The 24,906-nt window shown below is 42.1% G+C and overlaps 1 protein-coding gene across 5 annotated transcripts in view; it reads right to left on the minus strand.

The window, feature by feature from the left end:
• The window catches only part of GLMN (glomulin, FKBP associated protein), a 73,724-nt gene that overhangs the window by 46,723 nt on the left and 2,095 nt on the right, over positions 1-24,906 (minus strand). For 2 of the 5 annotated variants that reach the window (XM_030205376.1, XM_030205377.1), the window contains exons 2-6: positions 11,014-11,093; positions 7,007-7,132; positions 4,685-4,804; positions 3,968-4,076; positions 72-303 (exon numbers count right to left, since the gene is read on the minus strand). In XM_030205376.1, the coding sequence (XP_030061236.1) occupies positions 72-303; positions 3,968-4,076; positions 4,685-4,804; positions 7,007-7,132; positions 11,014-11,052 (626 nt within the window). In that variant the 5' untranslated portion in view covers positions 11,053-11,093. Of the gene's footprint in view, positions 1-71; positions 304-3,967; positions 4,077-4,684; positions 4,805-7,006; positions 7,133-11,013; positions 11,094-14,807; positions 14,873-19,865; positions 19,932-23,283; positions 23,340-24,906 lie in introns of those variants that run through there. The other 3 variants (XM_030205374.1, XM_030205372.1, XM_030205375.1) reach the window with 3 other exon arrangements.

Here is a 24,906-nt window from a genome sequence, read left to right on the forward strand (position 1 = left end):
TCAGGGAAGTATACTGAAACCCATTAATGTGTCATGTTTTACAAACTGCATAACAGCAGTTCCATACTTACAATTTTAGCAACTCTGACTTCAATTCCTTGCTGTATTCTTGCCGTTTAACAACTTCAGCAACAAAAGGTTTTGCAAATGTCACCAAAGAGCTGCAGCAGTGGCAGAGCCCATGAGGATCCTGTTGGATTTGGTCTTTCGTATAAGGGATGGGCAAGGTGGAGATCCGATTCACAAGTGTGGAGAGAGCCAGGCCCACTGAATAGGCTTTCTTGTCACCAAGTTTTATAAGTACTGGTCCAAATAACAGAAATGAATTAGTCAGATAGTTCATAACTCCATATAACAATTCTCTCTTACAATAAATATTATGAAGATCTAAAGCATGTACAGAAAAAATGATACAAAGGGCTGCCTAAGTGAGTCCACTGCTGTATGCAAGCAATTACTTCAGCTAAAAATCACTAGAAAGTAACCTGAACTACATATTGCATCAAATTTACTTCAGTACTGTAAAAGGCGTGCTTATGCAGTTGAATATAATAAAGGCTGGGTTACTAGCCTGACTAGCAGTCAAGCAACAGCTAATATTTGGGTTGATATTCAAATCAAGTTATAGTTTAAACAAATACTTGAATGCTGGTGGCTATATATATGCATAACATTGGGTCTTTGAAACAGCTAAACAGCCAAATGCTATCTGTATAAAAAAGGGGCAGAGGGAGGGCAGGCAAAAATATTATCCATATATTGGCAATACTGAGCCACTGTATACATTTAGTTTAGATCAGCTGAATAGGTCTAGAGTAAACAGATACCCCCAAATTCTATAAATCTGGGTGCACAACTTTGCGACCAGTGTGCAAAATTGTGTGCACAAGTTATAGAACAGTAGCTAACTTAATTAAGTGGGTGCTAATTGGCTTTGCCTACCAATAATGACCCTTAAGTTGTGTTAAATGGCACCAATTTGCAGTTACATACGTAACTACACCTAGATGCTATTCTATTAACTTAGCACATAATTGCAAAGGGAGCATTAACATGGGAGGGGCAAGGGCGTGTCAGGCACTTACATGCTAAGTTTATAGAATACAGTCAGTTACATGCACAACTGACAGTATTTAGGTATGAGCATTTATTCCAACCTTTGACATGACTTTAATGCTCACACCTACAGATAACTAGTGCAAGTCAGTATTTCACCACTTCTTTATATAATGGGCTTCAGCACTCAATTTTGCCATTGTAGAATACTTACTTAGCGCTCAATTTTTTGGCACCTAACTTCTGGCGTTCTTTTTTAAATCTACCCCATAATGTCAGCACAATAACTCACACTATCCATATATTCAGTACTACTGCCTATATGAATAGCAGTGCTTTAACACATGGATTAAGTTAGAATGCCATACCTGGCATTTAACTTAAGCCGGTATCCACACTGGCTCAATATCAGCCCCACTGATATCATCTGTTACAAAAATGTACTGAATTTTTGTTTCATTAAATTTTTATTGAATTCAAGTAAACAACAGAACAGCATTCAAGCATTCCTGAAACTATCATAACCAAGTAGTAACAGTCTTCTGGCTACACTGACAACAAACTGTTTCATGAATCACCCCTCAGGAGGCGTAAACTGTTGTTCCTTCAGTGTACCCCCTAGGTATCAATCTCTCCCCTCTCACTTCCTCTCACAAATGTATTGAATTTATATTGCAACATAATCATAAGCTGGAAATGCGACATTTTAATAAATATATTCTATAACTTTGTACCTGTGAATGTGTATTAGTGTGCTCATTGTCCTAACTTGTTTCATATACATTACATGAAGAGAAATCAGAATAAGAACACCAAGTCGCCATGCCTCTCTGTGTCCCTGTGCCCCCCCAACACGCCCAGCATTGACCCCAGTGTCCCTATCCACCTTTCCATGTTGAGCATCTCCCCTATACCTCCCTACATCCAACTCCTTTCCTTTCTCTTGCACCATCACTCCCCCTTCTGGGGTCAGCATGTCTCCCATTCTTCTTCCTTCCTTCCCTCCTAAAGATGCTGGTTCATCTCCTCTCCAGTCTGAGACTACTCTGGGGAGTGAAGGTGAAGGGAGATTAAGAACATAAGAATAGTCATACTGAGTCAGACCAATGGTCCATCTAGCCCAGTATAACTCTTCCAGCAGTGGCCAGTACAGATCAGAAGTACCTGGTAGAAACCCAATTAGTAGCAACATTCCATGCTACCAATCCCAGGGCAAGCAGTGGCTTCCCCAATGTCTGTCTCAAAAGCAGACTATGAACTTTTCCTCTAGGAACTTGTCCAAACCTTTTTTATTGATGACAAACCAAAGCATATACATCCAAAACTGCAGTGATACACTGTTCAGATATGAGAATGCATGTAATACAAGCAATAATGCCATCTGTCATCAGCCTTATAACCATTTTTACACCCCCCCCCTGTATTGTATTATTCAACAATTTTTATTGATGACACATTCAATACAAACCATACAGTAAATAGCATAACATCTGATTACATACAATCAATTGGAGAAACTTCAACAATTATTACCAACTGAAAACCATCATCAAGTTTTTTTAAACGAACAATTCAAGCCCCCCTTCAACTCACCAGAAAAGAAAAAAAAGGGGGGGGGAGGGAGGGGTTCCATCCGGGACGGGACCCGCGCGACTAAGGCCTACCCACCCGGCAGGCTCCAACACTCCTGACCCTGTAACAGAGCATCTCGACCCTCACCAAGTCAGCCATCAAGCTAAAGAGAATTCAAGAGCAGACTCCTGGCCCTATGCGGAAGGGACTCAACATATACATCCCATACTGCATGAAAAACCTTTAATCTTTTAGGGGTTTGCCTAGCATATTGGCACTCTAGAAGCATCAGGGCATGCAATCGATTTCTCCATGTCCAAAATGATGGCGCTACCTCCCCCACCCAAACCCCAAGGATCACTTTCTTGCCCAGAACCCCAGCTTTCCAGAGAAACAGAATTTGTGCCCGATTGCGGATGCGAAAGATTTCATAATTATCTAATAATACAGCTGCAGGAGAAAACGGTAAGTCGCAGCCCAATAGCCTCCCCAAATAATTTAAAACAGCTCTCCAAAAAAACACCTTCCGGCATTCCGGCCAAAAGGCATTGAAAAATGAGTTAGATCCTTGTTGATATTTCTGACAGACCGGGGACTCTACCACCCCTATCCAAACCTCTTTTTAAACCCAGACATGCTAACTGCCGTTACCACATCCTCTGGTTATCAATAGAAATCAAACAAAATAAAACATGGAAAAGAAAATAAGATGATACCTTTTTTATTGGACATAACTTAATACATTTCATATCCTCTGGCAATGAGTTCCAGTGCTTAACTATTTAAAAAAAAAAATGTGTAGGCCAGGGCCACCACCTCAAACAAATGGAGGAGTAGCTTAATCTTAATGGTTAGTACAGTGGCCTGAGAACCTGGGAAACTAGGTTCGATTCCCACTGTAACTCCTTGTGACTTTGGGAAAGTCACTGAATCCTCCATTACTCCAGGTACAAATGAAAATTAGTTTGTGAATCTACTAGGGACAGAGAAAGTGTTTGTATATAATACGTAAACTGCTTGGGTTATACCACAGAAAGGCAGCATATTGAGAATCTAATAATAATAAAAGTCATCAGCTGACTATGATAATACACATAGCTTTGAAAATGCAAAACTATATGTGTAATTTCTACCTTGACATAATCCCACCTCTCATCCTGACAATTTTTCACCCCTTCTAAAAGTACATGTATTGTTGATGCCTACGTGTGTGTTTACTTGAGGAGAGAATGGGCAACTGTCAGATAGTCAATAAATAACAAAATCCTGTACAATATGTATAGCACAAAATAAATGCAAAATCTATTAGTGTGGTAAGAGAGACCAAAATGCTTATTACCTGTTTGTAGAGGCTGAAGTAAGAGTGAAATAATTGGTGATATGTCTTCTCCACAGGCATCTTCAACTTGTTCAAGTAAACCTAATAACAGCTCCTTTGGATTACAGAGCTACAAAAATAATAAACCACTTCATATTTTCTAGGCTACGTTGTTGAACATTACACATTCAATCCCTCTCATGTTTAAGAACACAAATCTCACTGGTTTCTGCTCAATTTATGTTGATAATTACACTGTCATGCAGCAGGCTAGCATTTAGATTATATCACTTGTAACCCCTTAAAGCTACTGTGGGAAAGCAGGAGTGCAACCATTATGCTAACTGAATTTATCTCACACAGAGAACCAACAATATCCAAAATATGAGAGATTTCATCCATCAAAGACTTCTGTAATACACTCCCATCACTTTTATCAGTTTTAACCATTTTTATATCCATTTAATAATTAAATTTTCTTTAAATAAATTCTTAAAATTGTTGATGGACCATCTTAACTGACAGCTCCAGGTAATAAGCTGTATCATTGCCTTCAACTGAATCATAGGTCCAATATAATGATTGCAACACAAATTCACAGAGATAAACAGAAAAGCAAAAGACCGTTTTAGAAAATAAACCAGTGCTCTGTCCAAATACAACATTAATTTGCCAAATCCAAGAAATCAAATATGGCAGAAGTTCAGCCTGAATGAAAACCATTTGCTCCTGACATACCTGCACCATCTGGTCTAATATTCTGAGACAAGCCTCTTGTTTCTCGCTTTTCTGTGGATAACACTGAATACATCGAACAAGAGGGCCAACAAGATTCCAGCCCATACACTTAACGATAACCTGTAAATCAAATTTGAAGAGAAAATTGATGAGACAGAATGCTATAAAACACATAGCCTAAAACGAGCAGTATGTTTCATGTTTTGAATCAGCATCTCTGTACTGAAAAACATTGCACCAGCTGAGGATCACTGGGGGTAAATTTATACAAGGATGCTTATCAAAAATCCGCCCCTTTCTTTCCGAGCACTCTACCAAAACCCTCATCCACACCCTTGTCACCTCTCGTTTAGACTACTGCAATCTGCTTCTTGCTGGCCTCCCACTTAGTCACCTCTCCCCTCTCCAATCGGTTCAAAACTCTGCTGCCCGTCTCGTCTTCTGCCAGGGTCGCTTTACTCATACTACCCCTCTCCTCAAGTCGCTTCACTGGCTCCTTATCCGTTTTCGTATCCTGTTCAAACTTCTTCTACTAACCTATAAATGTACTCATTCTGCTGCTCCCCAGTATCTCTCCACACTCGTCCTTCCCTACACCCCTTCCCGTGCACTCCGCTCCATGGATAAATCCTTCTTATCTGTTCCCTTCTCCACTACTGCCAACTCCAGACTTCGCGCCTTCTGTCTCGCTGCACCCTACGCCTGGAATAAACTTCCTGAGCCCCTACGTCTTGCCCCATCCTTGGCCACCTTTAAATCTGGACTGAAAGCCCACCTCTTTAACATTGCTTTTGACTCGTAACTACTTGTAACCATTCACCTCCACCTACCCTCCTCTCCTCCTTCCTGTACACATTAATTGATTTGATTACTTTATTTTTTGTCTATTAGATTGTAAGTTCTTTGAGCAGGGACTGTCTTTCTTCTATGTTTGTGCAGCGCTGCGTACGCCTTGTAGCGCTATAGAAATGCTAAATAGTAGTAGTAGTAGTAGTGGCTACCCACAGAATGCCACTGAAGATCATTACAGATCACTCTGGCACTATGCAGGTCCAAGCCTGAATGGAGCTGGAAAATATGTGGATTGTAGCAAAAAATGTCCTAACTTATCCAGCAAGCAAAAGAGGAAGCAGACCTTGTGAAGGAAAACAAACAGTCTTTATTCATTCATAAAAACTCCCAGGGTTCAAATACAGTTGCCGGCATTGCCATGTTTTGCCAAAATCCAGCTGCATCAGGGGCAGAAAATCCAGTCGGTGTAAAACCTTAAACTTCATCAGAACTGATAAAAAGAATCAAATAGCAATGTTCCCTAAGACTGTGACTTTTATTGCTCACAGAAAAATGAAAACAGAGAAAATGACACAAAGACTATCCCTCAGATTCTATATGTGGTGCCCAGAATTAAGCACCCAAAATTCGTGTGCAAATTAATTGAGAAACGAGCCAATTAACATCAATAATTGGGTGTTAAATTACTGACGTTAATTGGCACTCATTAAAATTTGTGCGCACATCTGACTGCATGCTATTCTATAAGGCAAGCACTGAACTCTACTAGTACACAACTCAAAAGGGGTGTGGCCACAAGTGTTCTGAAAAGTTGTGCATGGAATTATAGAACATGGCCTCAGCGCGCCTAACTTGGGTGCCAATATTTACATAAGGTTTCAGCACGATTAAGTCTGGTGTCTAAAGTTAGACATCGGAATCGGCGCTAAGCGCCCTTTGTATAATCATTTTTAGCGTCGATTTTGTTCAGCACTGGATTTTGAAAATCATTTACTGAATCCAGTCCCATATGGCCTGTCCAGTCTGCCCATCAATGCCATCTATCATCTCTTCCTCTTCCTTAGAGATCTTATGTACTTGTCCCAAGCTTTCTTGATATATTTGCCTCCATCACCTCCATCGGGAGGTCATTCCACACATCCACCATCCTTCCTTAGGTTACATCTAAGGCTGTCCCCTTTCACCTTCAATCTATGCCTCCTATGGAGTGGGCTCACAGGGGAGGATCGGATGTTAAACTGCAGCTGAACAACTAAAACAGACATTATCCTGGCATCCTAGTCTCTTTCTCTCTGGCTTCCAGGTGGTACCCCAAAAATCCGTAGAGTTCAGAAAAATGTGGACTGTTGGCAACTCTACCCGAATCCAAAAGTAGCAGTCAGGAGCCACAGCTGATTAATCTACTTTGCATGTACCAAAGACAAGGTCGCAAATGAATAATCTGAACCAGATTATGCAGTGGGCTAGTGTGTGTTGTTTTCCTGAGGCAGAACTAACCTCACCATGGCTCTGCACAGCACTTGTTCTCACCTTGTTTTTCTCATCCTGAATAATCTCTAAGACCTGGGCTATATGCCCTTCTTCTAAACACTGCTGACCAGCTGACTGAAAGAGATCAAAGTCTTCTCCTTTGAAGGCATCTTCTTCCAGGGCTTGCTGAAAAAAAAAGAAAACCAAAATACACTCATAGCAGTAACTTTACAAGTCAGTGTAACAGCAAATCCCGGTCATTCTAACAGGATATTAGAAAATACCACAAAAAAAGAGCTTGTTATAGAGGTAACTGTCTACTATGCCAGCCTACAGGAATGGTAAATGGGGAATATTTAGCAAAAACGGTATAAGTCAAAAATATTCTTATATTCTGCAAATACCTATTCAAGTTCTATGCGGATTTCAAATCAAGAAACCACTCCTGAGAAATAAAATGGAAAAAAGTAAACCTACAAAGCCCTATGTTTTAAAATATATTTATTGATGTAAAACAGTCACATAAGAACCCAACATGTTTTGCCAGACTAGCTGCATCAGAAGTTGGCACAATGCTGAAAGGGATAACCCTTGGATCATGTCTAACAGCTATGCACTAAAGAATGACACTGGGACAAATTTTATCCCCGTCCCGCGAGCTTTGTCCCCATCCCCACAAGCTCTGCCCCTCATCTGCACAAGCCTCAGTTATGTAGTACAACACCAGAGATACAGAAAGAGATGCATTTACTCCTGTACTGAGCAAAATATAAAGATGACACATGCCAGGGATGGTGTTAGGGGAGTGCAACTAGGGCAACTGCCCTTGGCCCCTGATTAGAAAGTGCCCCAAGCCTGATGAAAGCTGAAGAAAGTGCAGCCCAATAGTGGGCTTTGGGGTCCCCTCCCAAATTTCTACCCTGGGCCTCAGCCATGTCTAACACTAGATCTGGTAAGATGCACATATCAGATTTGACATACTCCCATCACAAAACAGAAAATAAAATTATTTTTTCTACCTTTTGTTGTCTGATCATTGTATTTTTTAAAATCATGTTGGTCTCAGCCCGGGCTGTGGTTTCTGCTTCCCTCTGTCTTCTCTTAACTCACTCACCAGGTTCTCCTGCCCATTTGACATCTCTTCTCTCTCCATATCCACCATCCATCTTCCATGTCCCCTACGTTCAGCAACTCCCTTCTGTGTCCCTATACTTCCCTGTCTCATATTCCAGCATCCATCATCATCTCTTATCTCCCTATCTTCTTCCCCTATGTTGAACAACATCTCCTTTCTGTGTCTGCCATTGCTGCTCTGTGTACATATACCATTCCCACACAATCTCCGCTTTGTGTCCCTGTCCTTGTGCCTCCTCATGCACATCATTTCTCCTCTGTTTCTGTTACCTCCCTGTGTCCAACTTCTCCCTTCTCTTTCTCTTCCACATCAATGTGTCTCTCTCCTCTCCAACTCAACTTCTCTCCCTCTCTTCCCCCGCCCAATCCAGCATCTGGCTCATCTGCCTGCCCTCTTTCCTTCCAGCTGTGGGTTCAGTATTTAATTCCCTTCATCCCCTTGGTCTGGCATCTCTTTTCCCTTCTCCTCCTCCCATGGGTCCAGCTAGCACCTCTCTTCTCCTCCTCCTCCTCCCCCCCATGGATCCAGCCAGCACATCTCTCCTTTCCTTCTAGCCCCCCCCCCTTCCCATGGGTCCGGCCACCCCAACTCCTCCCATGGGTCCAGCCAGCCCCCTCCCCAACTCCTCCCATGGATCCAGCCAGCACTTCTCCCCCATGCTCCCCCCCTCAATGGCACAGTAAAAAAGAAAGTCCTCTCCTTCCCGCGGGTGTCACACTTTCCTGAAGCAGCGATTCACACGGGCTGGCTCCGTGGCCTTCCTCCTGCCCTCTCTACTGTTTTGACGCTAAACAAGAAGTTGTAGTAGAGAGGGCGGGACTTGGCAGAAGGAAGACCACAGAACTGGCCTGTCAGTCACTGCTGTAGGAAAATGTGACACCTGTGGAGAGGAGAGGATTTTTTCTTTTTTTTATCTGCAGGAACAAGGCTTTTTACTGTTTCCACGGAGTAGTAAAAAATTTTGTTCCTGCATCCACGGTAATTTTTTTTTTGTAAACTTTAGATGTTTTTATTGAAGAGGCAGGATAACACTTGTACAACCATATAGGTGGGATAACAACTCCCCAATAAACAAACAAATCGGATTATACATGTCAATCAATTAACGGATACTACACAACCACTCAATCACTATAGCTGTAACAAACTAGGATTACCATCCTATCACCATCTATGTTATCATACTTTGAAGAAAACTATCCCCCCTTTTCCCTACCCTCCCCCCAAGCAGTGCACTGGCATAAATAGTCCCTGCCACCCCACCTATCTCAATCATTCCTTTCCTACCCCCGTCCCCCCCTGCCCCCCTCCCCTCCCTCCCAATCCTATCATGTCTTTATTTTCTCCACCCATTCTTTCAACTGGGCCCATCATCTCCGGCGCTGCGGTAATTTTTTTACAGTGTTGCCATTACCACAGTTTACCGCAGTAACGATGTCATTCTCTACTTTGCGTATCAAAACTGAAACTGTTGTTGCATGCTTAAAATGCCACACTGCAGTTGATTTACCTGAAACTGTTTTTAAAACTGCCAAAACGTTTGGCGAAACTTGGGTTCTTGAGTGATTGTTTAAAAAGGAAATGGAAAGGGGATGGGATTTGATATACTGCCTTTCTGTGGTTATAATCAAAGCAGATTATATATTATATGCAGGTACTTGTTTTGTACCTGGTCTAATGGAGGGTTAAGTGACTTGCCCAGAGTCATAAGGAGCTTCAGTGGGAATTCGAACCCAGTTCCCCTGATTCTTAGGCTGCTGTTCTAACCTTTAGGGTACTCTTCCACTCCAATGTATTTATTTTACATCAATAAATATTTTTTAGGACACAGAGCTCTGTTTTTACGTCTTCATTTTTATTTCTTAGGAGTGCGTACTCTATACAGTTTTTACCATTTTTGTGTGGTGTTCCTGCCTCTTTTTTTTTTTTTTTTCTCTAATGGAGAATACTTATCCTTAACAGCAGGCCTTGACAACTTTTATTTGAATTGAGGAACCAGACCAAAAACTCAGGAGCAGCGGCTGAGACATTCCTCACTGTCTCTCCTCCCTGGTATCCCCACTGAAATTCAAGAATGGAGGACAGGAGCATCCCCTCCATTTCTTAGTGCAGCTCTGTTAGAGTCTAATTTCTTTTCCTATAGACACCCAGTGTGAAAGCAGCCTTCACAAATTAGGCTCTTAATATACATTTCCACAGCAGCTCCCTCTACCCCCTACCCTAGCACAAAGCATGACCACTCCGATAGCTGTGCCTAAGGCAACTTTCTCTTCACTTCATCTATCACTTTGGCCTGAGTTCTCACCCCATCTTTCTCTCTCTTTCTCATCCCCCCACCCTGTCTCTAAGTGTCTCTCTTTGCAAACCCCACCTTGTCTCCAGCGTTCTTAACCTCTTCCCTCCCCCCAGCAATTCAGCCACTCCTCACTTTCCTGGATCCTCTTACTAATGCTATTATTTATTTCCATAGCGCTACTAGTGTACACAGCTCAGTACACTAGACATATAAGAGACAGTCCCTGCTCAACAGAGCGTACAATGTATTCAAGACATCTAACCAGCCCTCTCCCCCTACTCTTCACATCCCAGCCAGCTAGCAGACATCATACCTCCCTTCTAAGTTGCTCTCTGCTAATGCTGCTGCCACTGAAGAAATCAGGTGAGTTTGGGCTGTGTGATTTGCTGGACCAGGTCCAGAGTTCCTGCACTATATGGCGCAAACTCACTGCAAGCCCTGGTGACCTCTCTGTGCTGCACCCAGCCTTTTTGAGAATCCTTCTCATGTCCAACTAAAGGAGGGAGTCACAGAGCTTCAAAAGTTCATATAAAACACCATTTCTGAAATTGTTATCTTGGTCCAACAGACTATCACAACCTACAACAATAATCAGTTAACATTAGCTTGTATTCTTAAGGAAGTAGTATTACATACACATCTCTGTGTTATGGTTCGAAGCTCCTCTACAGCCATCCTGTCCAGGGTTTCCTCATCAGATTGTATCTTTGTGAACCCTGAAATAAGAGATGCTGTACTTGGTTATATTACCTCAAATACTGGAATATTAGAAATATTATACCCAAAGCTGAATTCATAACCATTTCTGACTCATTCTTACATGTTTTATTTTACACCAGAGCAAACAAAAAAGAAGCAAAAACTGGGCCTTCAGGATTGAGAAAAAATGCAGTCCTTTAATATCATAAATACCCGACACGGGCCGTGTTTCGGCGTACAAACGCCTGCATCAGGGGTTTAAGAAAAGATTACCCGTTGTAGGCTGCAAAGCACCTTCCTTCCTGTCTCGCTTTCCCACCTGCTCTCGACACCAGACCTTGACAATTTTCTCTAAATCTAGGAGCCAACCCAAAAACTTAGGAGCCAGCAGCTGAGACCTCTTTTCCATACCCCCTTCCCCCTAAGTTGAAGAGATGTCAAGGCCTCCTGAAGTTCCTTTAGGACCTGATTTACTAAAGGTGTTTCTCATCCTGTGTCTAAAGGGAAGAAAGCTTAGTAAATCTGGCTCTTAATGCACCATTGTACAATACTGGCAAAAGCACAAAGCAGACCCCATCACTCCAGTCTCTCTCTCATCCACCCGTCCCAAATCCAGTCTCTTTCAGCTCACCCCCATCCTGCTCTCACTCACAGCCAGATGCACAAAGGTCCTTGTAATGAATTGCTCTGTATTTTCACCTTGGTAAAAATTACTGATTTGGAAATACAGAGCGATTCTCAAAGCAAATCGCATGCAAATGAGCTGCTCGCTGCTTCTGTGATCAGTTCATTTGCATACAATAGGGGGAAGATGAGCATGCGCAGAACAGACAATGGTTAAATGTGGCTGCTCTGCGCGTGCCAGAGCAGTGCTTGTATACGGCTTTCATACACACACAAACTGTGTGTATGAAAAATGGTCTTTTTATTTTCTGTGCTCGGGGGTGTGCTTCCAGGGCTGGAGCAGTGGCTGACAGGCAGATCCAAGTGAAAGAAAGGAAAAACTTTGCTTAGGGAGCGTCTGGTCTTGGGAGCCCGAGTTGCTAACTCTACTTTATTGGCAGGCATTTTGCAAACTTTGGACTGCTTTTCTCCTTTGGAACGGATTCCTAACATCTGTCCAAACACATCTGTCCTGGGCGGAAATGTTTGCCAATTGGTCTCTTTTGCTTGGCTTGGCACTCCCACTGCAAAGAAAGAGGGGTACAGAAGGAGGAATCCTGGGCTCCAGCCTACACTTCATTGCCGCGGTCAGCTGCTCTGGCGCATCTTGTTTCTCCCCTTCTCCTACTTGTGACAATGATGAAGGGTCAGGACTGACAGCTCCAGACTTCCCGTTAAATTTTCCATGGTAAAAGTAGAGGCTGCTTGTATCACTTGGAAAACAGCTGTGCATTGCTTTGCAAGCACATTTGTGTACTAATTAGCTCATTGTAATAACTTTTCATACAATTTTCGTTAGCTGCTACCATGACAGGAAAAGAGCTCAGAGAACCCTTATGTGCATGTCTAGCTGTACTCTGTGCTCGCTAAACTGGCTAGAACCAGTGTGAACAACCACGTTGCTTGCTCGTTAGGTTTTGTGCACCTAGGCCTCAGTCTCTCAGTCCATTTCAGACTTAAATGTTTTGCATAGATTTTAGTTTAAAAGTCTTAACTCCCGAAGATATCCAAAAAGGGCTCTGAAGAAAGCTTATAAGAGAGCTAAGCAAAACAACCATGGTTTATTATTGATAAACCAGAATTTTAACTGAACAGAGGATCAGATTCATACATGTGTATTCAGTGGTGTGCTGGTAAATTTTTAACAACAGGCTCTCTCCCCGGTCCACCTCGGCGCCCCCCCCCCCGTCTACCTCTGCGCCCCCCCAAAATTGCAGAGCTGGCTATAGCCGGGGGGGGGGGGGGGGGCAATGCATTACTCTCTCCAGGAAAAAAAATTAAACGATCCCAGGTTCCAATCTAATTCATGTTTAATATGGGATAAAATGCCATAAATAAGTAAATAAATATAAACTTTTAACGTTCAGCACCTGATTCTCAAAGTGGACATATTCCAAACACTATAATGAAAATAAAATTATTTTTTTCTACCTTTGTCTGGTGACTTAGTTTCTCTGATCATGCTGGCCCAGTATCTGATTCTGCTGCTCTCTATCTGTTCCCTTGACTCCGTTTCCAGGGCTTCCTTTCCATTTATTTCTTTTCTTTCCTCCTTTCTTCTTCATTTCTGGTCCTCCCCAGACTTGACTGTACAGTGGATCCAGCTTCTGCCTATTTTCTCCATCCATGTGCAGTTTCTATCCTCACTTCCTTTTCCCTCATCTAATCTCCTTCCTCTATCTTCCCTCCATGTCCAGCATTTCTTCTCTCTCCCTTGTCCCTTCCCTCCCCTCCATCCATGTCCAGAATTTCTCTTGCCCTCCCCTCCATTCATGTCCTGAAACTCTCCTCTCTCCCCTGCCCCCCTCTATCCCACCCCCTCCGCCTCCCTGCCTCCCTCCCTGCCAACCCGTTCGTTGTTGTGCCATTGCTCCGCCCTCGAGGGCGGGGCCTGGAGCAATTTTGGTGGCTTCACCACCACGAACCTTCGAACCTTTTTGAAGGAAGTCAGGGCTTGGCTTCACTGACGTCAGTGTCCTCAGAACGTTGAGGGTGAGTTTTATTATATTGTTTTCAATATCGTTTGCTATTGTTTGGGTGAACCAGTGTGGTATTAATCTATGCCTACTGGTTTCAACCCATATAATGGGCTAGACAGGCTCACCCCCATCTCCTGCTCGTAATCTAACCTCCTTGGGCAGTGATGTGACACTGACATCCATGTAGCCCAGTGTCCTGTCATGACTAGTGTAAGGTTACAGGAGCTAGGATGTGGTTAGTGGTTCCAACGGGAACTATAATTTCCCCGATGCCTCCTCGGTCCATACAATGCATCTATTTAATTAGATGAACTAATATCAATTTCAATATAAAATGAGGACTCTACCAGCACATCTAACTCTCCTTAAGGTCAGATTTCAGTATAGCCAATAGTAATGCACACTGACTTCAGAAAGATACAGAAAATTAGTTCTCTTTTTCTTAAAACTTAAATTTTAAGATTTATTGACTTGTATTTCATTTATAGTAAATCAGAGAACAGAGTTACATATATAACTAAAAGAAATACACGTAACTCAGGATGTATCACTGCTCTTGCGTGTCAACATCCATTTGAGTCATTTTATTCGTGCTGGTTTCTAACTTCCTGCTTGAGAAGATACTCGTCTTTTTTTCTGCACATGTCACTGGATGGCACAGTTGTGTGCATTGATAACAAGGAATATCCAGTAGCCCCTGACGCAGCCCTGCTAGGTGAAACACAGCCTGTGTCGGGCATGTTTTTGTAGATGATATTTTATTAATATTTATGTTTTTGATTTCCAACTGATCTGCTTTGTTGTTGTCCATCTTGGAGTTTGCGGATCGTCTGCCTTGCTGTTTTCTTAAAGCAGGAGACTTGGCAGGTCTGCAACAGATCTCCCACCCAGCCTAATGGAAGAAGTAGCCTAATGGTTAGTGCAGTGGACTGTGAACCTGGGGAACTGGGTTTGATTGCTACTGCAGCTCCCTAGGATCCTGCACAAGTCACTTAACCCTAGAAAAACGGGCAGATAATCTACAAGATCCAAGGTGGGCAACAAAACAGCAGGTCAAAATGTATTCATCATTCATAAAAGAATACATACATAATTAAAAGCCCGGCACAGCCATGTTTCACTCTTTCCAAGGGCTGCATCAGGGGCTGTAAAAACTGTCAATAAATTCATAGAAAAACATATCAGTATAAATAAATGCTCATATAACAAATAAATAAAATCAAACCATAAAAAATTGACTAAAGCCAAAGATCACATATTAAAAAGAAGCTAAACAATGATAAACAATAGTAAAATATATGTGCACAAACAGGCAAGAGGTGAATTAAGAATGTGTCTTTTACATACTCAGAAGGTGTATGCCACTTTTGTCACCCAATTAGGGAAGAGTGTTTAACATGTTAATTGAGCATCTGAAAATGGCTCTCCGTTCATTTGAGCATGCCTTTTCTGTTGTAATTGGCTACTTTTTGTTTGTAGTAGGCATAGACTTGTTGGCAGTGGGGGCAGGGGGGGGGAAGCTTTCTGTCTGTCTTTGAAGAAATTCTCCGGAAAGACCCGATGTTTCCCTCTGCCAAGTCGCTGGGGCTGAGGGATGTAAGTCGGCAGTAGAGTGCCCCGGGGCTCTGTGGAGTGGAAAGGAGAAAGGAGCAGTGAGTGCACTGGTCTCATCTTTTCTCCAGCAGGACTGTCGTACTTCGTCAAGAAAGAGTTATGGGGGGGGGGGGGGGGGCGTTACAAGATGGCCGCCTGAATGCTGCTCGAGGTTGACTGAGAACGCTGAAAACTTTTTCCTCTTTGAAATATGCCACATACCAAAAGGAAGGGTGTGACGAAAAGCCTATTGCCGAAGGCAACAACGTCGACCCCAACTCAGCAAACCCTCGACCACTTCTTGCAGATTATCACACCAGAGACCGGTTTGGCGAGCCCGATGCTAAGTCCCGACAGAGGAGCGTCGGCGCTTCTGGGCTATGAGGTTTCTCTCACGCCGCCGGAGTTGATCCCGCCTCCCTGCCCTGCTTCAACCCGAGGTGGGGAAACCCTGCTGGATGCGGAAGGCGCTGCTAGAGGGATCTCGCACGGCAAGTTACCTCGGAGTTCTGACCGGGAGGACTCAAAGTCCCAGGAAAATCCAGGAGATGTCACATTAACGGAAGTCTGGAAAGCGGTTCAAGCTTTGACGGTAGCAGTGACTAAATCCACCAATGAATTTGCCACAATCGTGAGTAAACTAGAAAAATTTGATGCCTCATTGGAAAAAGTAAAAAAATGATACTAACAACCAAACTCAACAGACACAAATTGAAGTTAATAGTTTAAAATCTTCAGTAGAAGCTCTAATCAAGGACAATCAATGGAGGAGTGGCCTAGTGGTTAGGGTGGTGGACTTTGGTCCTGGGGAACTGAGGAACTGAGTTCGATTCCCGGCACAGGGCAGCTCCTTGTGACTCTGGGCAAGTCACTTACCCTCCATTGCCCGCCGCATAGAGCCTGCCATGAGTGGGAAAACACGGGGTACAAATGTAACAAAAAAAAAAAAATTCATCAGAAAATTGAATTCATGGAGAACAATAATAGACGTTTGAATTTGAGACTGTTGAACTTCCCTATTTCTTCATTGATAAAATCAGATGAGTTATTCAAAATGTATTTGAAGGAAATTCTGCAGATACCAGCTTCAAATTTACCCCCGTACAATAAGATTTATTATTTACCTCTGAAAAAAGGTTTGAATACAGGTCCTGCAAGAAATTTACAAGGGGACCCTCAGGAATCTCATAATCTGACTGCATTCCTGGAAGATTTCAATATGGAGATAACTGATAGAGGAACATTATTGGTTCAATTTGTGTTTGAGCAAGATTTAAACCATGTATTTCAACTATACTTCAAAAACTCCATTAAAATGTTTTATGGACAGAAAATATGGATCTACCCAGATGTTGCGAAGGCAACTCAGGACAGAAGGAAACAATTTTTGGACTTAAGAAATGATACCAGAGCTTTGGGTGCATCGTTTTTGCTAGCTTACCCCTGTAAGTGTAGGATTAACTTTCAGGGGAATAAATATGTTTTTTCTGATCCTTCACAGCTATGATCTTTCCTAGAAATGAAAAAAGTCCAGGCACCCGTTTTGTAATAACATCAGTTATCAACTAATAGTATATGTGGGTTTAAAGGCAAGCCGAATTATACAAAATATTTTTTGATTTAAATGTCTCCTCATGTTTCTTAACATCTAAGGAAGAATGTATTTCTATCAATTTAGGTAGATATATGTATTATAATGTTACATGAGATTGTTGCTTTCTGTTTTACCTTTGCAAGTTGATGTACTTGTAATTTAAAATCAATAAATAAATTTAAAAAAAGAGTAATGAGAAGTCTCCCGCTTCAGCCCTGCCCGTAATAAGAAATCCTTCTCTGAAAGCACGAGTGGAACGGTGACAGCATGAAAGTTTTCTTCTCAATTTACTAGCGGAGTGTGGTGGAGGGGGGAAGGCAGTGGTTGCTGCTTGGGACTGGCTCCAGAGCAGCACTGAAGTTGGCGAGCAGCTCAGGCTGAGATGTTTTCACCATGGCCAGCAGCGGCAGGCTGTGGAAACGAGTCCCAGGTCAGGCAGCATCCATAACCATCTTAACTTCAGGAAACTACTTAAAACCAACTTGTTTAAGAAGGACTACCCCATGACCCAAAATGTGGACCGTACTAGACTTCTATCACCATCCCCTCTATTTCGTTGTTGCTTTATACTTATGTTTCTTACATGCTTACTACTATACTATGTATTTGTATTATTGAACCGGAGCCTACCTCTATGGTATTGTGTAAGCCACATTGAGCCTGCAACTAAGTGGGAAAATGTGGGATATAAATATGTTAAATAAAGGATAGCAGTGGCAGCAGGGATGCTGTGGCTAGTGCTGGTGGCACAGCTGCTGGGTTCTATCTGCCCTCAGCCTGAGCCTACTGCCTCCTCCTCCTCCTCCTCCCACTGCTTGCGCACCTGCCTGCCAGTGCTCCAAGGGGGCATGGACAGTGAATGCTAACCTGACAGAGGTGCTGCATAAACTGTCGCCCTGCGTGTGGGAGCCTCTTCATCCTCACTTTATTTTGGATATATCAAGATGGCAGCTGCCGAGAGAACTGGCTTCAACTTTTTGACACCATGCCATCTCCTGTCATTAAACTTCCTTGATATCAAATCCCCAACCCTAACCCAGCACCAGCCTTCCCCCCCAAGCTCCAATGCTAGGTTAGCATTCACTGTACCAGCATATCAACCCTGTTGTACGGTGGGCTTGCAGTACAGGTGCCCAGATTTCCCTCTCTTCAGCTTTCCATGCTCTCAAGCAGACAACAGGACTTAATATAGATAGTAGGGCAGACCACAAGTCCATCTAGCCCAAGATCCTGCTTTCAACAATTGCCAATCCAGGTCATAAGTATCTGACAGAATCTCAAAAGTAGCCGACCGAATTTCAGTTCTGGTTTCAGTGCCAAAATTCATTTTTTGCCCAGTTTTGGTTTTGGCCGAAAGGCTACAGCTATGGTTTCAGTTTTAGCCAAAACTAACTGTGTTTTCAGTGGAAGCTGAAAATTTGTGCTTTGTCCTGTCTCCCTCCCCCTGCCCACCTCAGGCCTATCTTGCAATCCCTGGTGGTCTAGGAGTGTAGTCAGCGCAGGGATGATCTCTAGTCACTCCTCTTGTGCTGGCTCTGTTCTCAAAATAGCTGCCATGACCTCTAGTGGCAATCTCACGAAAACTGCTACAAGGAATGGATCCTCAGAAGCTTTGCTACAATTGGGTGGCAGAGCAGGTGGGGGGAAGAGGGGTTGGTGGTTGGGAGGCGAGGATAGGGGAGGGCAGACTTTTATACGGTCTGTGCCAGAGCCGGTGATGGAAGGCGGGACAGGTGGTTGGGAGGCAGGAAAAACTGCTGGGCAGACTTATACGGTCTGTGCCCTGAGAAAGACAGGTACAAATCAAGGTAAGGTATACACATGAGTTTATCTTGGGCAGACTGGATGGACCGTGCAGGTCTTTTTCTGCCGTCATCTACTATGTTACTATGTTAAGAGGTCAAGCTAGCCATTTTGCGAGAACAGCTGACATGGGCAAGAACGACTGAGGATCACTCTTGCCCTGACTATAGCACTAGACCACCAGAGATTGTAAGGTAGTATGGGGGGAAAGGAGGGGTACTCTTTGCATTCTTTTTTTTTTTTTTTTTTGTAATATAACTGCAAGTAATGCAGTTATGATCTTGTATAGTACTTTACATAGAAAGTACAGCACTCCAAATAAATGCTTTTTATACAAAAGTTTAGCAGGAATTTAAGTCTGTAAATTTGGTATTAAAAGCACCTTAGGAATTAGCTCCTCTGTGGAGATATGACATCAGATGACACTCCAACTGTGGAACAAAGTTGGCCATTCTAAAAGGACTGGGGCTTTTAGTTTCAGTTTTCATTAGCTGAGATCCATGTGTACGGAGGCTATTTTGCTTGGAGGTAAAATTATTATATATATATTCTGGCTGAAAGGACCACTGATCTGACCTAGTATGGCTATTATGTTTTTATTGGAGCCAATCCCCCTTCTAAAGAATTTCAAGGCCCTTTTGGGTATGATGAAGATTTTAATCAAACGTGTGTAGAAAATAGATTTTATGAGAAAGGTACCTGCAGTGATTGTTTTCAACCACAAGTACTGGTCGGCTTACAGTGCTAATACTGTTAGCATTACAATGAAGTGAAATGTACAGAGTAGAAAAAAATATGAGAAACGCATTGCTCCTGATGTAACTTTTCAGAGCATATAGTCCTTGTATTCAGTAACATGGGCTTTCTTATTGCATCAGGCAGGTATAATGTCTCCAGTGTAGACCAGTGTTTGGACTTCTTTATCCTATTTTAGTAAGAATTTATATCATGCTTGTCCTTAATCAGTTTTATAACTAAATACATATCAGGAAGCAACTCAATGCTACTTTCTCTTGTGACTTGTGCAGTTTGTGCAAGCATAAGCAGTTTGTGCAAGCATAAAAAGCTGGTAATCTTGATTTATTTGTACACATTGTCACAAAGTTCCTATCTTAGAATTTAACTACATCTGCATTGACTTTGGAACTTAAACATACCAGACTTGTTGAGAAGTCTTTGTTATAATGGCTTCCCCAGTTGTCAGCCTGTGCTTTTAGTTTCTGGGACAGGAGGGTAACAATCTCCTGTGGGTTTAGCAGATGGCTCTGATAATTCCCAGTAGGCTCACTGGTTACATTCACACAACCAAACTTCTATGCTACCAATCCCAGGGACAGCTGTGGCTTTCCCCATTTCTACTGCAATAGCAGGCTATGGTCTTTTCTTCCAAGAACATGCCCAAACCTTTTTAAAAACTAGATACACAGGGCCAAACAACAGGAAATTGTGTGAGAAGGGGGTAGGACAGGTCTGAGGGAAGGCCCTGTGAAGGCCGTAGGCAGCTTTTCAGTACCGCTGCCGAGGCTGCGGGGCCAAAGATTTTACTACAAGTGGAAGAAAAGGTAAAACCAAGGAGGTTAGATAAACAACAGGAGACAGTATCAGCCTGTCTAGCCCATTTTATGGGCTGAAGCCAGTAGGTGGAGATTGCCACCATTTTCGCTCACCTAAAACAATAGCCATTGAAAACAAATTAACAATAACAAAAGATTATTAGAAATAAGGGACTGCATATGCGTGGTCCATCTGTAAAAAGTCAAAAGCTGTTCCAGTTGGATAGGTAGTGCTTTAAAAGCTGAAGGACAAAAGATTTTTTAAAACTTTACAGTTTTTTAGTTTATTTGAAACCTTCCCATATGTAGATATAAATATCAGGAAATAAAAATTGAATATTAGTAAAACAGCTTAAAAATTATTGTAGCTGGTAGAAACAGCAGTTATAAACTTCGTATTTGTACTCATTTTTCTATTCTGTTCTATACCACACAGATGGCCAAATTTCAGCGAGCCTGTTTCCTGATGGGTTCATCTTAACTGCTGTTGAAATTTGCCTTAGACAGACTGTTATAAAGATGGAATATATTGAAATTAAACTGAAGTAAAATTAAATTCTCCTTTCATTTGGGCACATAAAATCGCATCTTCACTTCATCTGTTTTGTAGAAGTTCATATTTTAGATACACAAATGGATTATTTTGTTTATCTCAGGGACAAGTGTGTTATAAATCAAAATAAATATTGTTTCATGCAGATCTCTTTTGTTTAAACATAACTAAATGGGCTATAAGCCCCTAGTGCAGTCCATTGGTTTTGTTACATTTTGTTCTTGTGAAGACTTATACTGTGCCAAAACTGAAAATTCTTATCTCTTCTATCTGGTCGCTAATAAAAGGACATTATCCACCCTAAAATGTTGTTTTGTTGCTGTACATGAAGAATTGTGATATTTAAGGATAAGTTTTGGTTCCTAGTCATGCATCCAAAGGTTATATAATCTTTTCAAGAAAGCCAGCGAATCGTTTAACTTATTTGTGGAACATAACCACAGAGGTATGGTATGGTCACATTTTCAATACGGTAATACTAGAACTCAGCAAATCTTCACTGGACCAAACTTGCTTTCTTTGTGCCATTACCATGCAGCTGGATAGGCTGGATTGTGATGGCATTGCCAACTCCAGACTCCATTCCTTTTATCTTGCTGCACCATAATGCCTGGAATAGACTTCCTGAGCCAGTACGTCAAGCTCTATCTCTGGCCATCTTCAAATCTAGGCTAAAAGCCCACCTTTCTGATGCTGCTTTTAACTCCTAACCCCCTATTCACTTGCACAGTACCCTTGTATGTTTTATCTTTCCCACCGTATTAATTCCCTTATCCCTTATTTGTCTGTCCTGATTAGATTGTAAGCTCTTTCGAGCAGGGACTGTCTTTTCATGTACAAGTGTACAGCGCTGTGTACGTCTAGTAGCGCTGTAGAAATAACAAGTAGTAGTAGTAGGATAAAGGATCTTTTTTTAACATTTATATCCTACATTATCCCAAGCAAACTTGGGTTCAATATGGCTTACATTTGAAAATACAGTGAGACAGAATAATACAATTCAGTTATATCATGGGAGCAAGTAGATGGATATGTCTGACACATTTAACAAAGTTGAAATTAGCATAAATACCCAACTGGGTATTTCAAAGTCTGTCCTTTAATGATTCCACATATTCAGAAATCATAACCATAAGTATAAACAATTAGTCAAACATTATCACATGCACACCATAACAAGCATCCATACACACACTGCAAAAGTAAGTAACAACTTCTAGAGAGTACATCCAAAACTAATACCTAACATTCTATTTGCTTTCTTAGCTGCCTCCACACACTGAGCAGAGGGTTTCAACGTATCAACGATGACACCTAGATTCCTTTCCTGGTTGGTGACTCCTAATGTGGAACTTACATTACGCAGCTATAGTTCGGGTTCCTCTTTCCCACATGCATCCCAATCTCGTAAGGTCCTCTTGCAACTTTTCACAACTTTGAATAACTTTGTGTAGTCAGCAAATTTAAGACTCTCCAATTTCCTCTGGAGTCATTCATGAGGTATTTTTTTCAAATGGCCTTTTGAAAATCCAGATACACAATGAGGCATAATTTCAAAGCACAGCCTTCCAAAGTTCCATAGAAACCTATGGAACTTTGGAAGGCTAAGTGCTTTGAAAATATGCTTCACTATCAACCAGCTCACCTTTATCCATGTTTGTTGACTCCTTCAAAGAAATGCAGTAGACTGTTGAGTCAAGATTTCCTTTCATTAAATCCATGTTGGCTTTGTCTCATTAATCCATGCTTTTGAATATGCTCTGTAATTTTGTTTTTTATAATAGTCTCTACAATTTTGCCCATCACCGACGTCAGGCTCACCGGTCTATAATTTCCCAGATCACCTCTGGAACCTTTTTTAAAAATGGGCATTATGTTGGTCACCTTTCAATCGTCTTGTACCATGCTTGATTTTAAAGATAAATTACATATGCAATCTTCTTCATTTATTAATGTAATCAAATTTTGTAATTCACCAAGAGTATTTTTCCAATAAATTGACATGCTAAATTTGAATACAATAAACGTATTTATTTTTATTAATGTAACAGCTCAGAGAGAGAAAATTCAGTGACAATTTTCAAATATATGCAGTACTGCTTTCTTTGTTGCACACACTGCACAGTTTTAGATGGTTGGACAAGCTGTACAAATAAAATGTCTTTGATAAAAGCATTTAAAAAATTCATATTTATGCTCTACTTTCCTGCTCATAAGTCAAACAGGAGGAACATGGACAACTATTAGACTCTGTATGCTTGCTGTCTAATTTTCACTACAGAGTAACTTGCCATTTCGTTTATTCAGTCGAAGCAGAAATTTAAAATTAGCAAATACAAAGTTAAAAACCCATCTGGTATTCTTTTTGTTTTATAATAACAAGTACAGTGAACAAGAGATAAATTACAACCATGTCAGCATAACCTCATTTGGCAGATACACTTCATTAAAGGACACTGTCTACCTTACCTTCCTGTACACACTGTAGCACCTCAGACGACTGCATACGGCTTATGGCTGGGAAACTGAAAGGAGACGCAGAAAGATCACGTCAGGCTGCTGGAAATAGTTTGCGAGGTCAAAGCCTCATTTTGGAATGCACATGCAAGATTAACAAGATTGGACTGTGGGTTTGGAAGTTCTCAGGACCCTACTTTTAGGACAAAGGTTTAGAGTGAAGCTGGTGTGTGATAGTAACATGGCAGAGATGCAAATCACCAGCATAACCTCAAAGTTGCCTGAAAAGAGAACAGGTTTGTGAATAAAATATTTTTGTATTCATTCAGTGCAAATAGGTTTCAATTTTGCCACCTTTAAGCCTGTTGGTGGGTACTGTTTCTAATAATGGTCATGATCTGGGTGACAGATGGTGGCTGTTCATGAAGCGTCACTCTACTTATGACCTATGGGCTTAGTTTTATATCAGTGCACCTACGTGAGAAGTCCAGAAAGGTACCTATTAAATATAAAGGCAATGTAGGCACAATAGGATGTATATTACGGCTTTGTTTAAGGAGGGAGGGAGACTTTCTCATTTTCTAATTCATTTTTTCCCTTTATCCAGACTCCTATCCCATCTTTATTCCCCATTTCTGTGCTCTCACCTGCTTCAACGATCTGTTCCCTTTGTCTCTTAACCTTTTTATAGCCTTTTGCCTCTTTGTCCTATTTTTCCCTGAATCCATAGCCTTTGCCTCTTCCCCCCCTTCTTAGCATTCACTACCCTGTTTCTTCACCCCATACAGCATTTGTACCTTCTCCAACAAACTCCCAAATACTTCCTCCTCAAATATTCATTTACCTTGTATTTCATGTTTCTTGCTCCCAGCATAGATTCCTCTATCCCTCCATCTCCCTCTCCTTAATTTCAGTCCTCTACTTCTGCCTTAATCCCCCCATCATAAGCCCCCATCTATCAGCCCCCTAAAGGGCCGGCTCGAGGTTGTGGTGCCCCAGAACAACTTTTGTTTTTTGTGCCCCCCCCCATGCCCCGCCTCCCACCTATCCCACCCCCTGTCCCCCAACAGCATCATCTCTCGCAATTTTGACCTCCCTTCCCCACCTAACAGCAGCAACTCCCACAATTCCGCCCTTCTTCCCCCCTCTTAACAGTAACAACTTCCACAATTCCCATCCCAGCAAGCCTTGCTAGTTGCAGTTAGGTCTGCATTTTGATGAACATTTCTAATAATGATTAATCTCGCAATTGGGGGGGGGGGGGGAAGGGCACAGTGATAGACTGGGAGGCACACATTTCTGCCCCCCATTAGATATCACATCTTTGTTGGTGGGGATGCCGAACCCCGCCAGTCAAATAAATCCACTGCCAAAGCAGCCCTCTTCCTCCTTGTACTGCCTCAGGACTGAGGAAGTCAGCGGGGTGCCTCATGCCACCAATGCCGGCACTTCCCAGACATCTCAGTTCATACACAAAATGAACATGCTTGTGGAGTGCAAGCGTTGGTGACTGGAGGCACCCACTGACTTCCTCGCTCCTGAGGCAGTACGAGGAAGAAGGGGGTGACACAGGCAGCGGATTTCTTCAGCTGGCAGGGCAGCTACCCCACCAGCCATTCAACAGGTACTGCAGCC

This window comes from Microcaecilia unicolor, chromosome 6 (assembly GCF_901765095.1).
Source record: "Microcaecilia unicolor chromosome 6, aMicUni1.1, whole genome shotgun sequence".
Classification (NCBI taxonomy): Eukaryota; Metazoa; Chordata; class Amphibia; order Gymnophiona; family Siphonopidae; genus Microcaecilia; species Microcaecilia unicolor.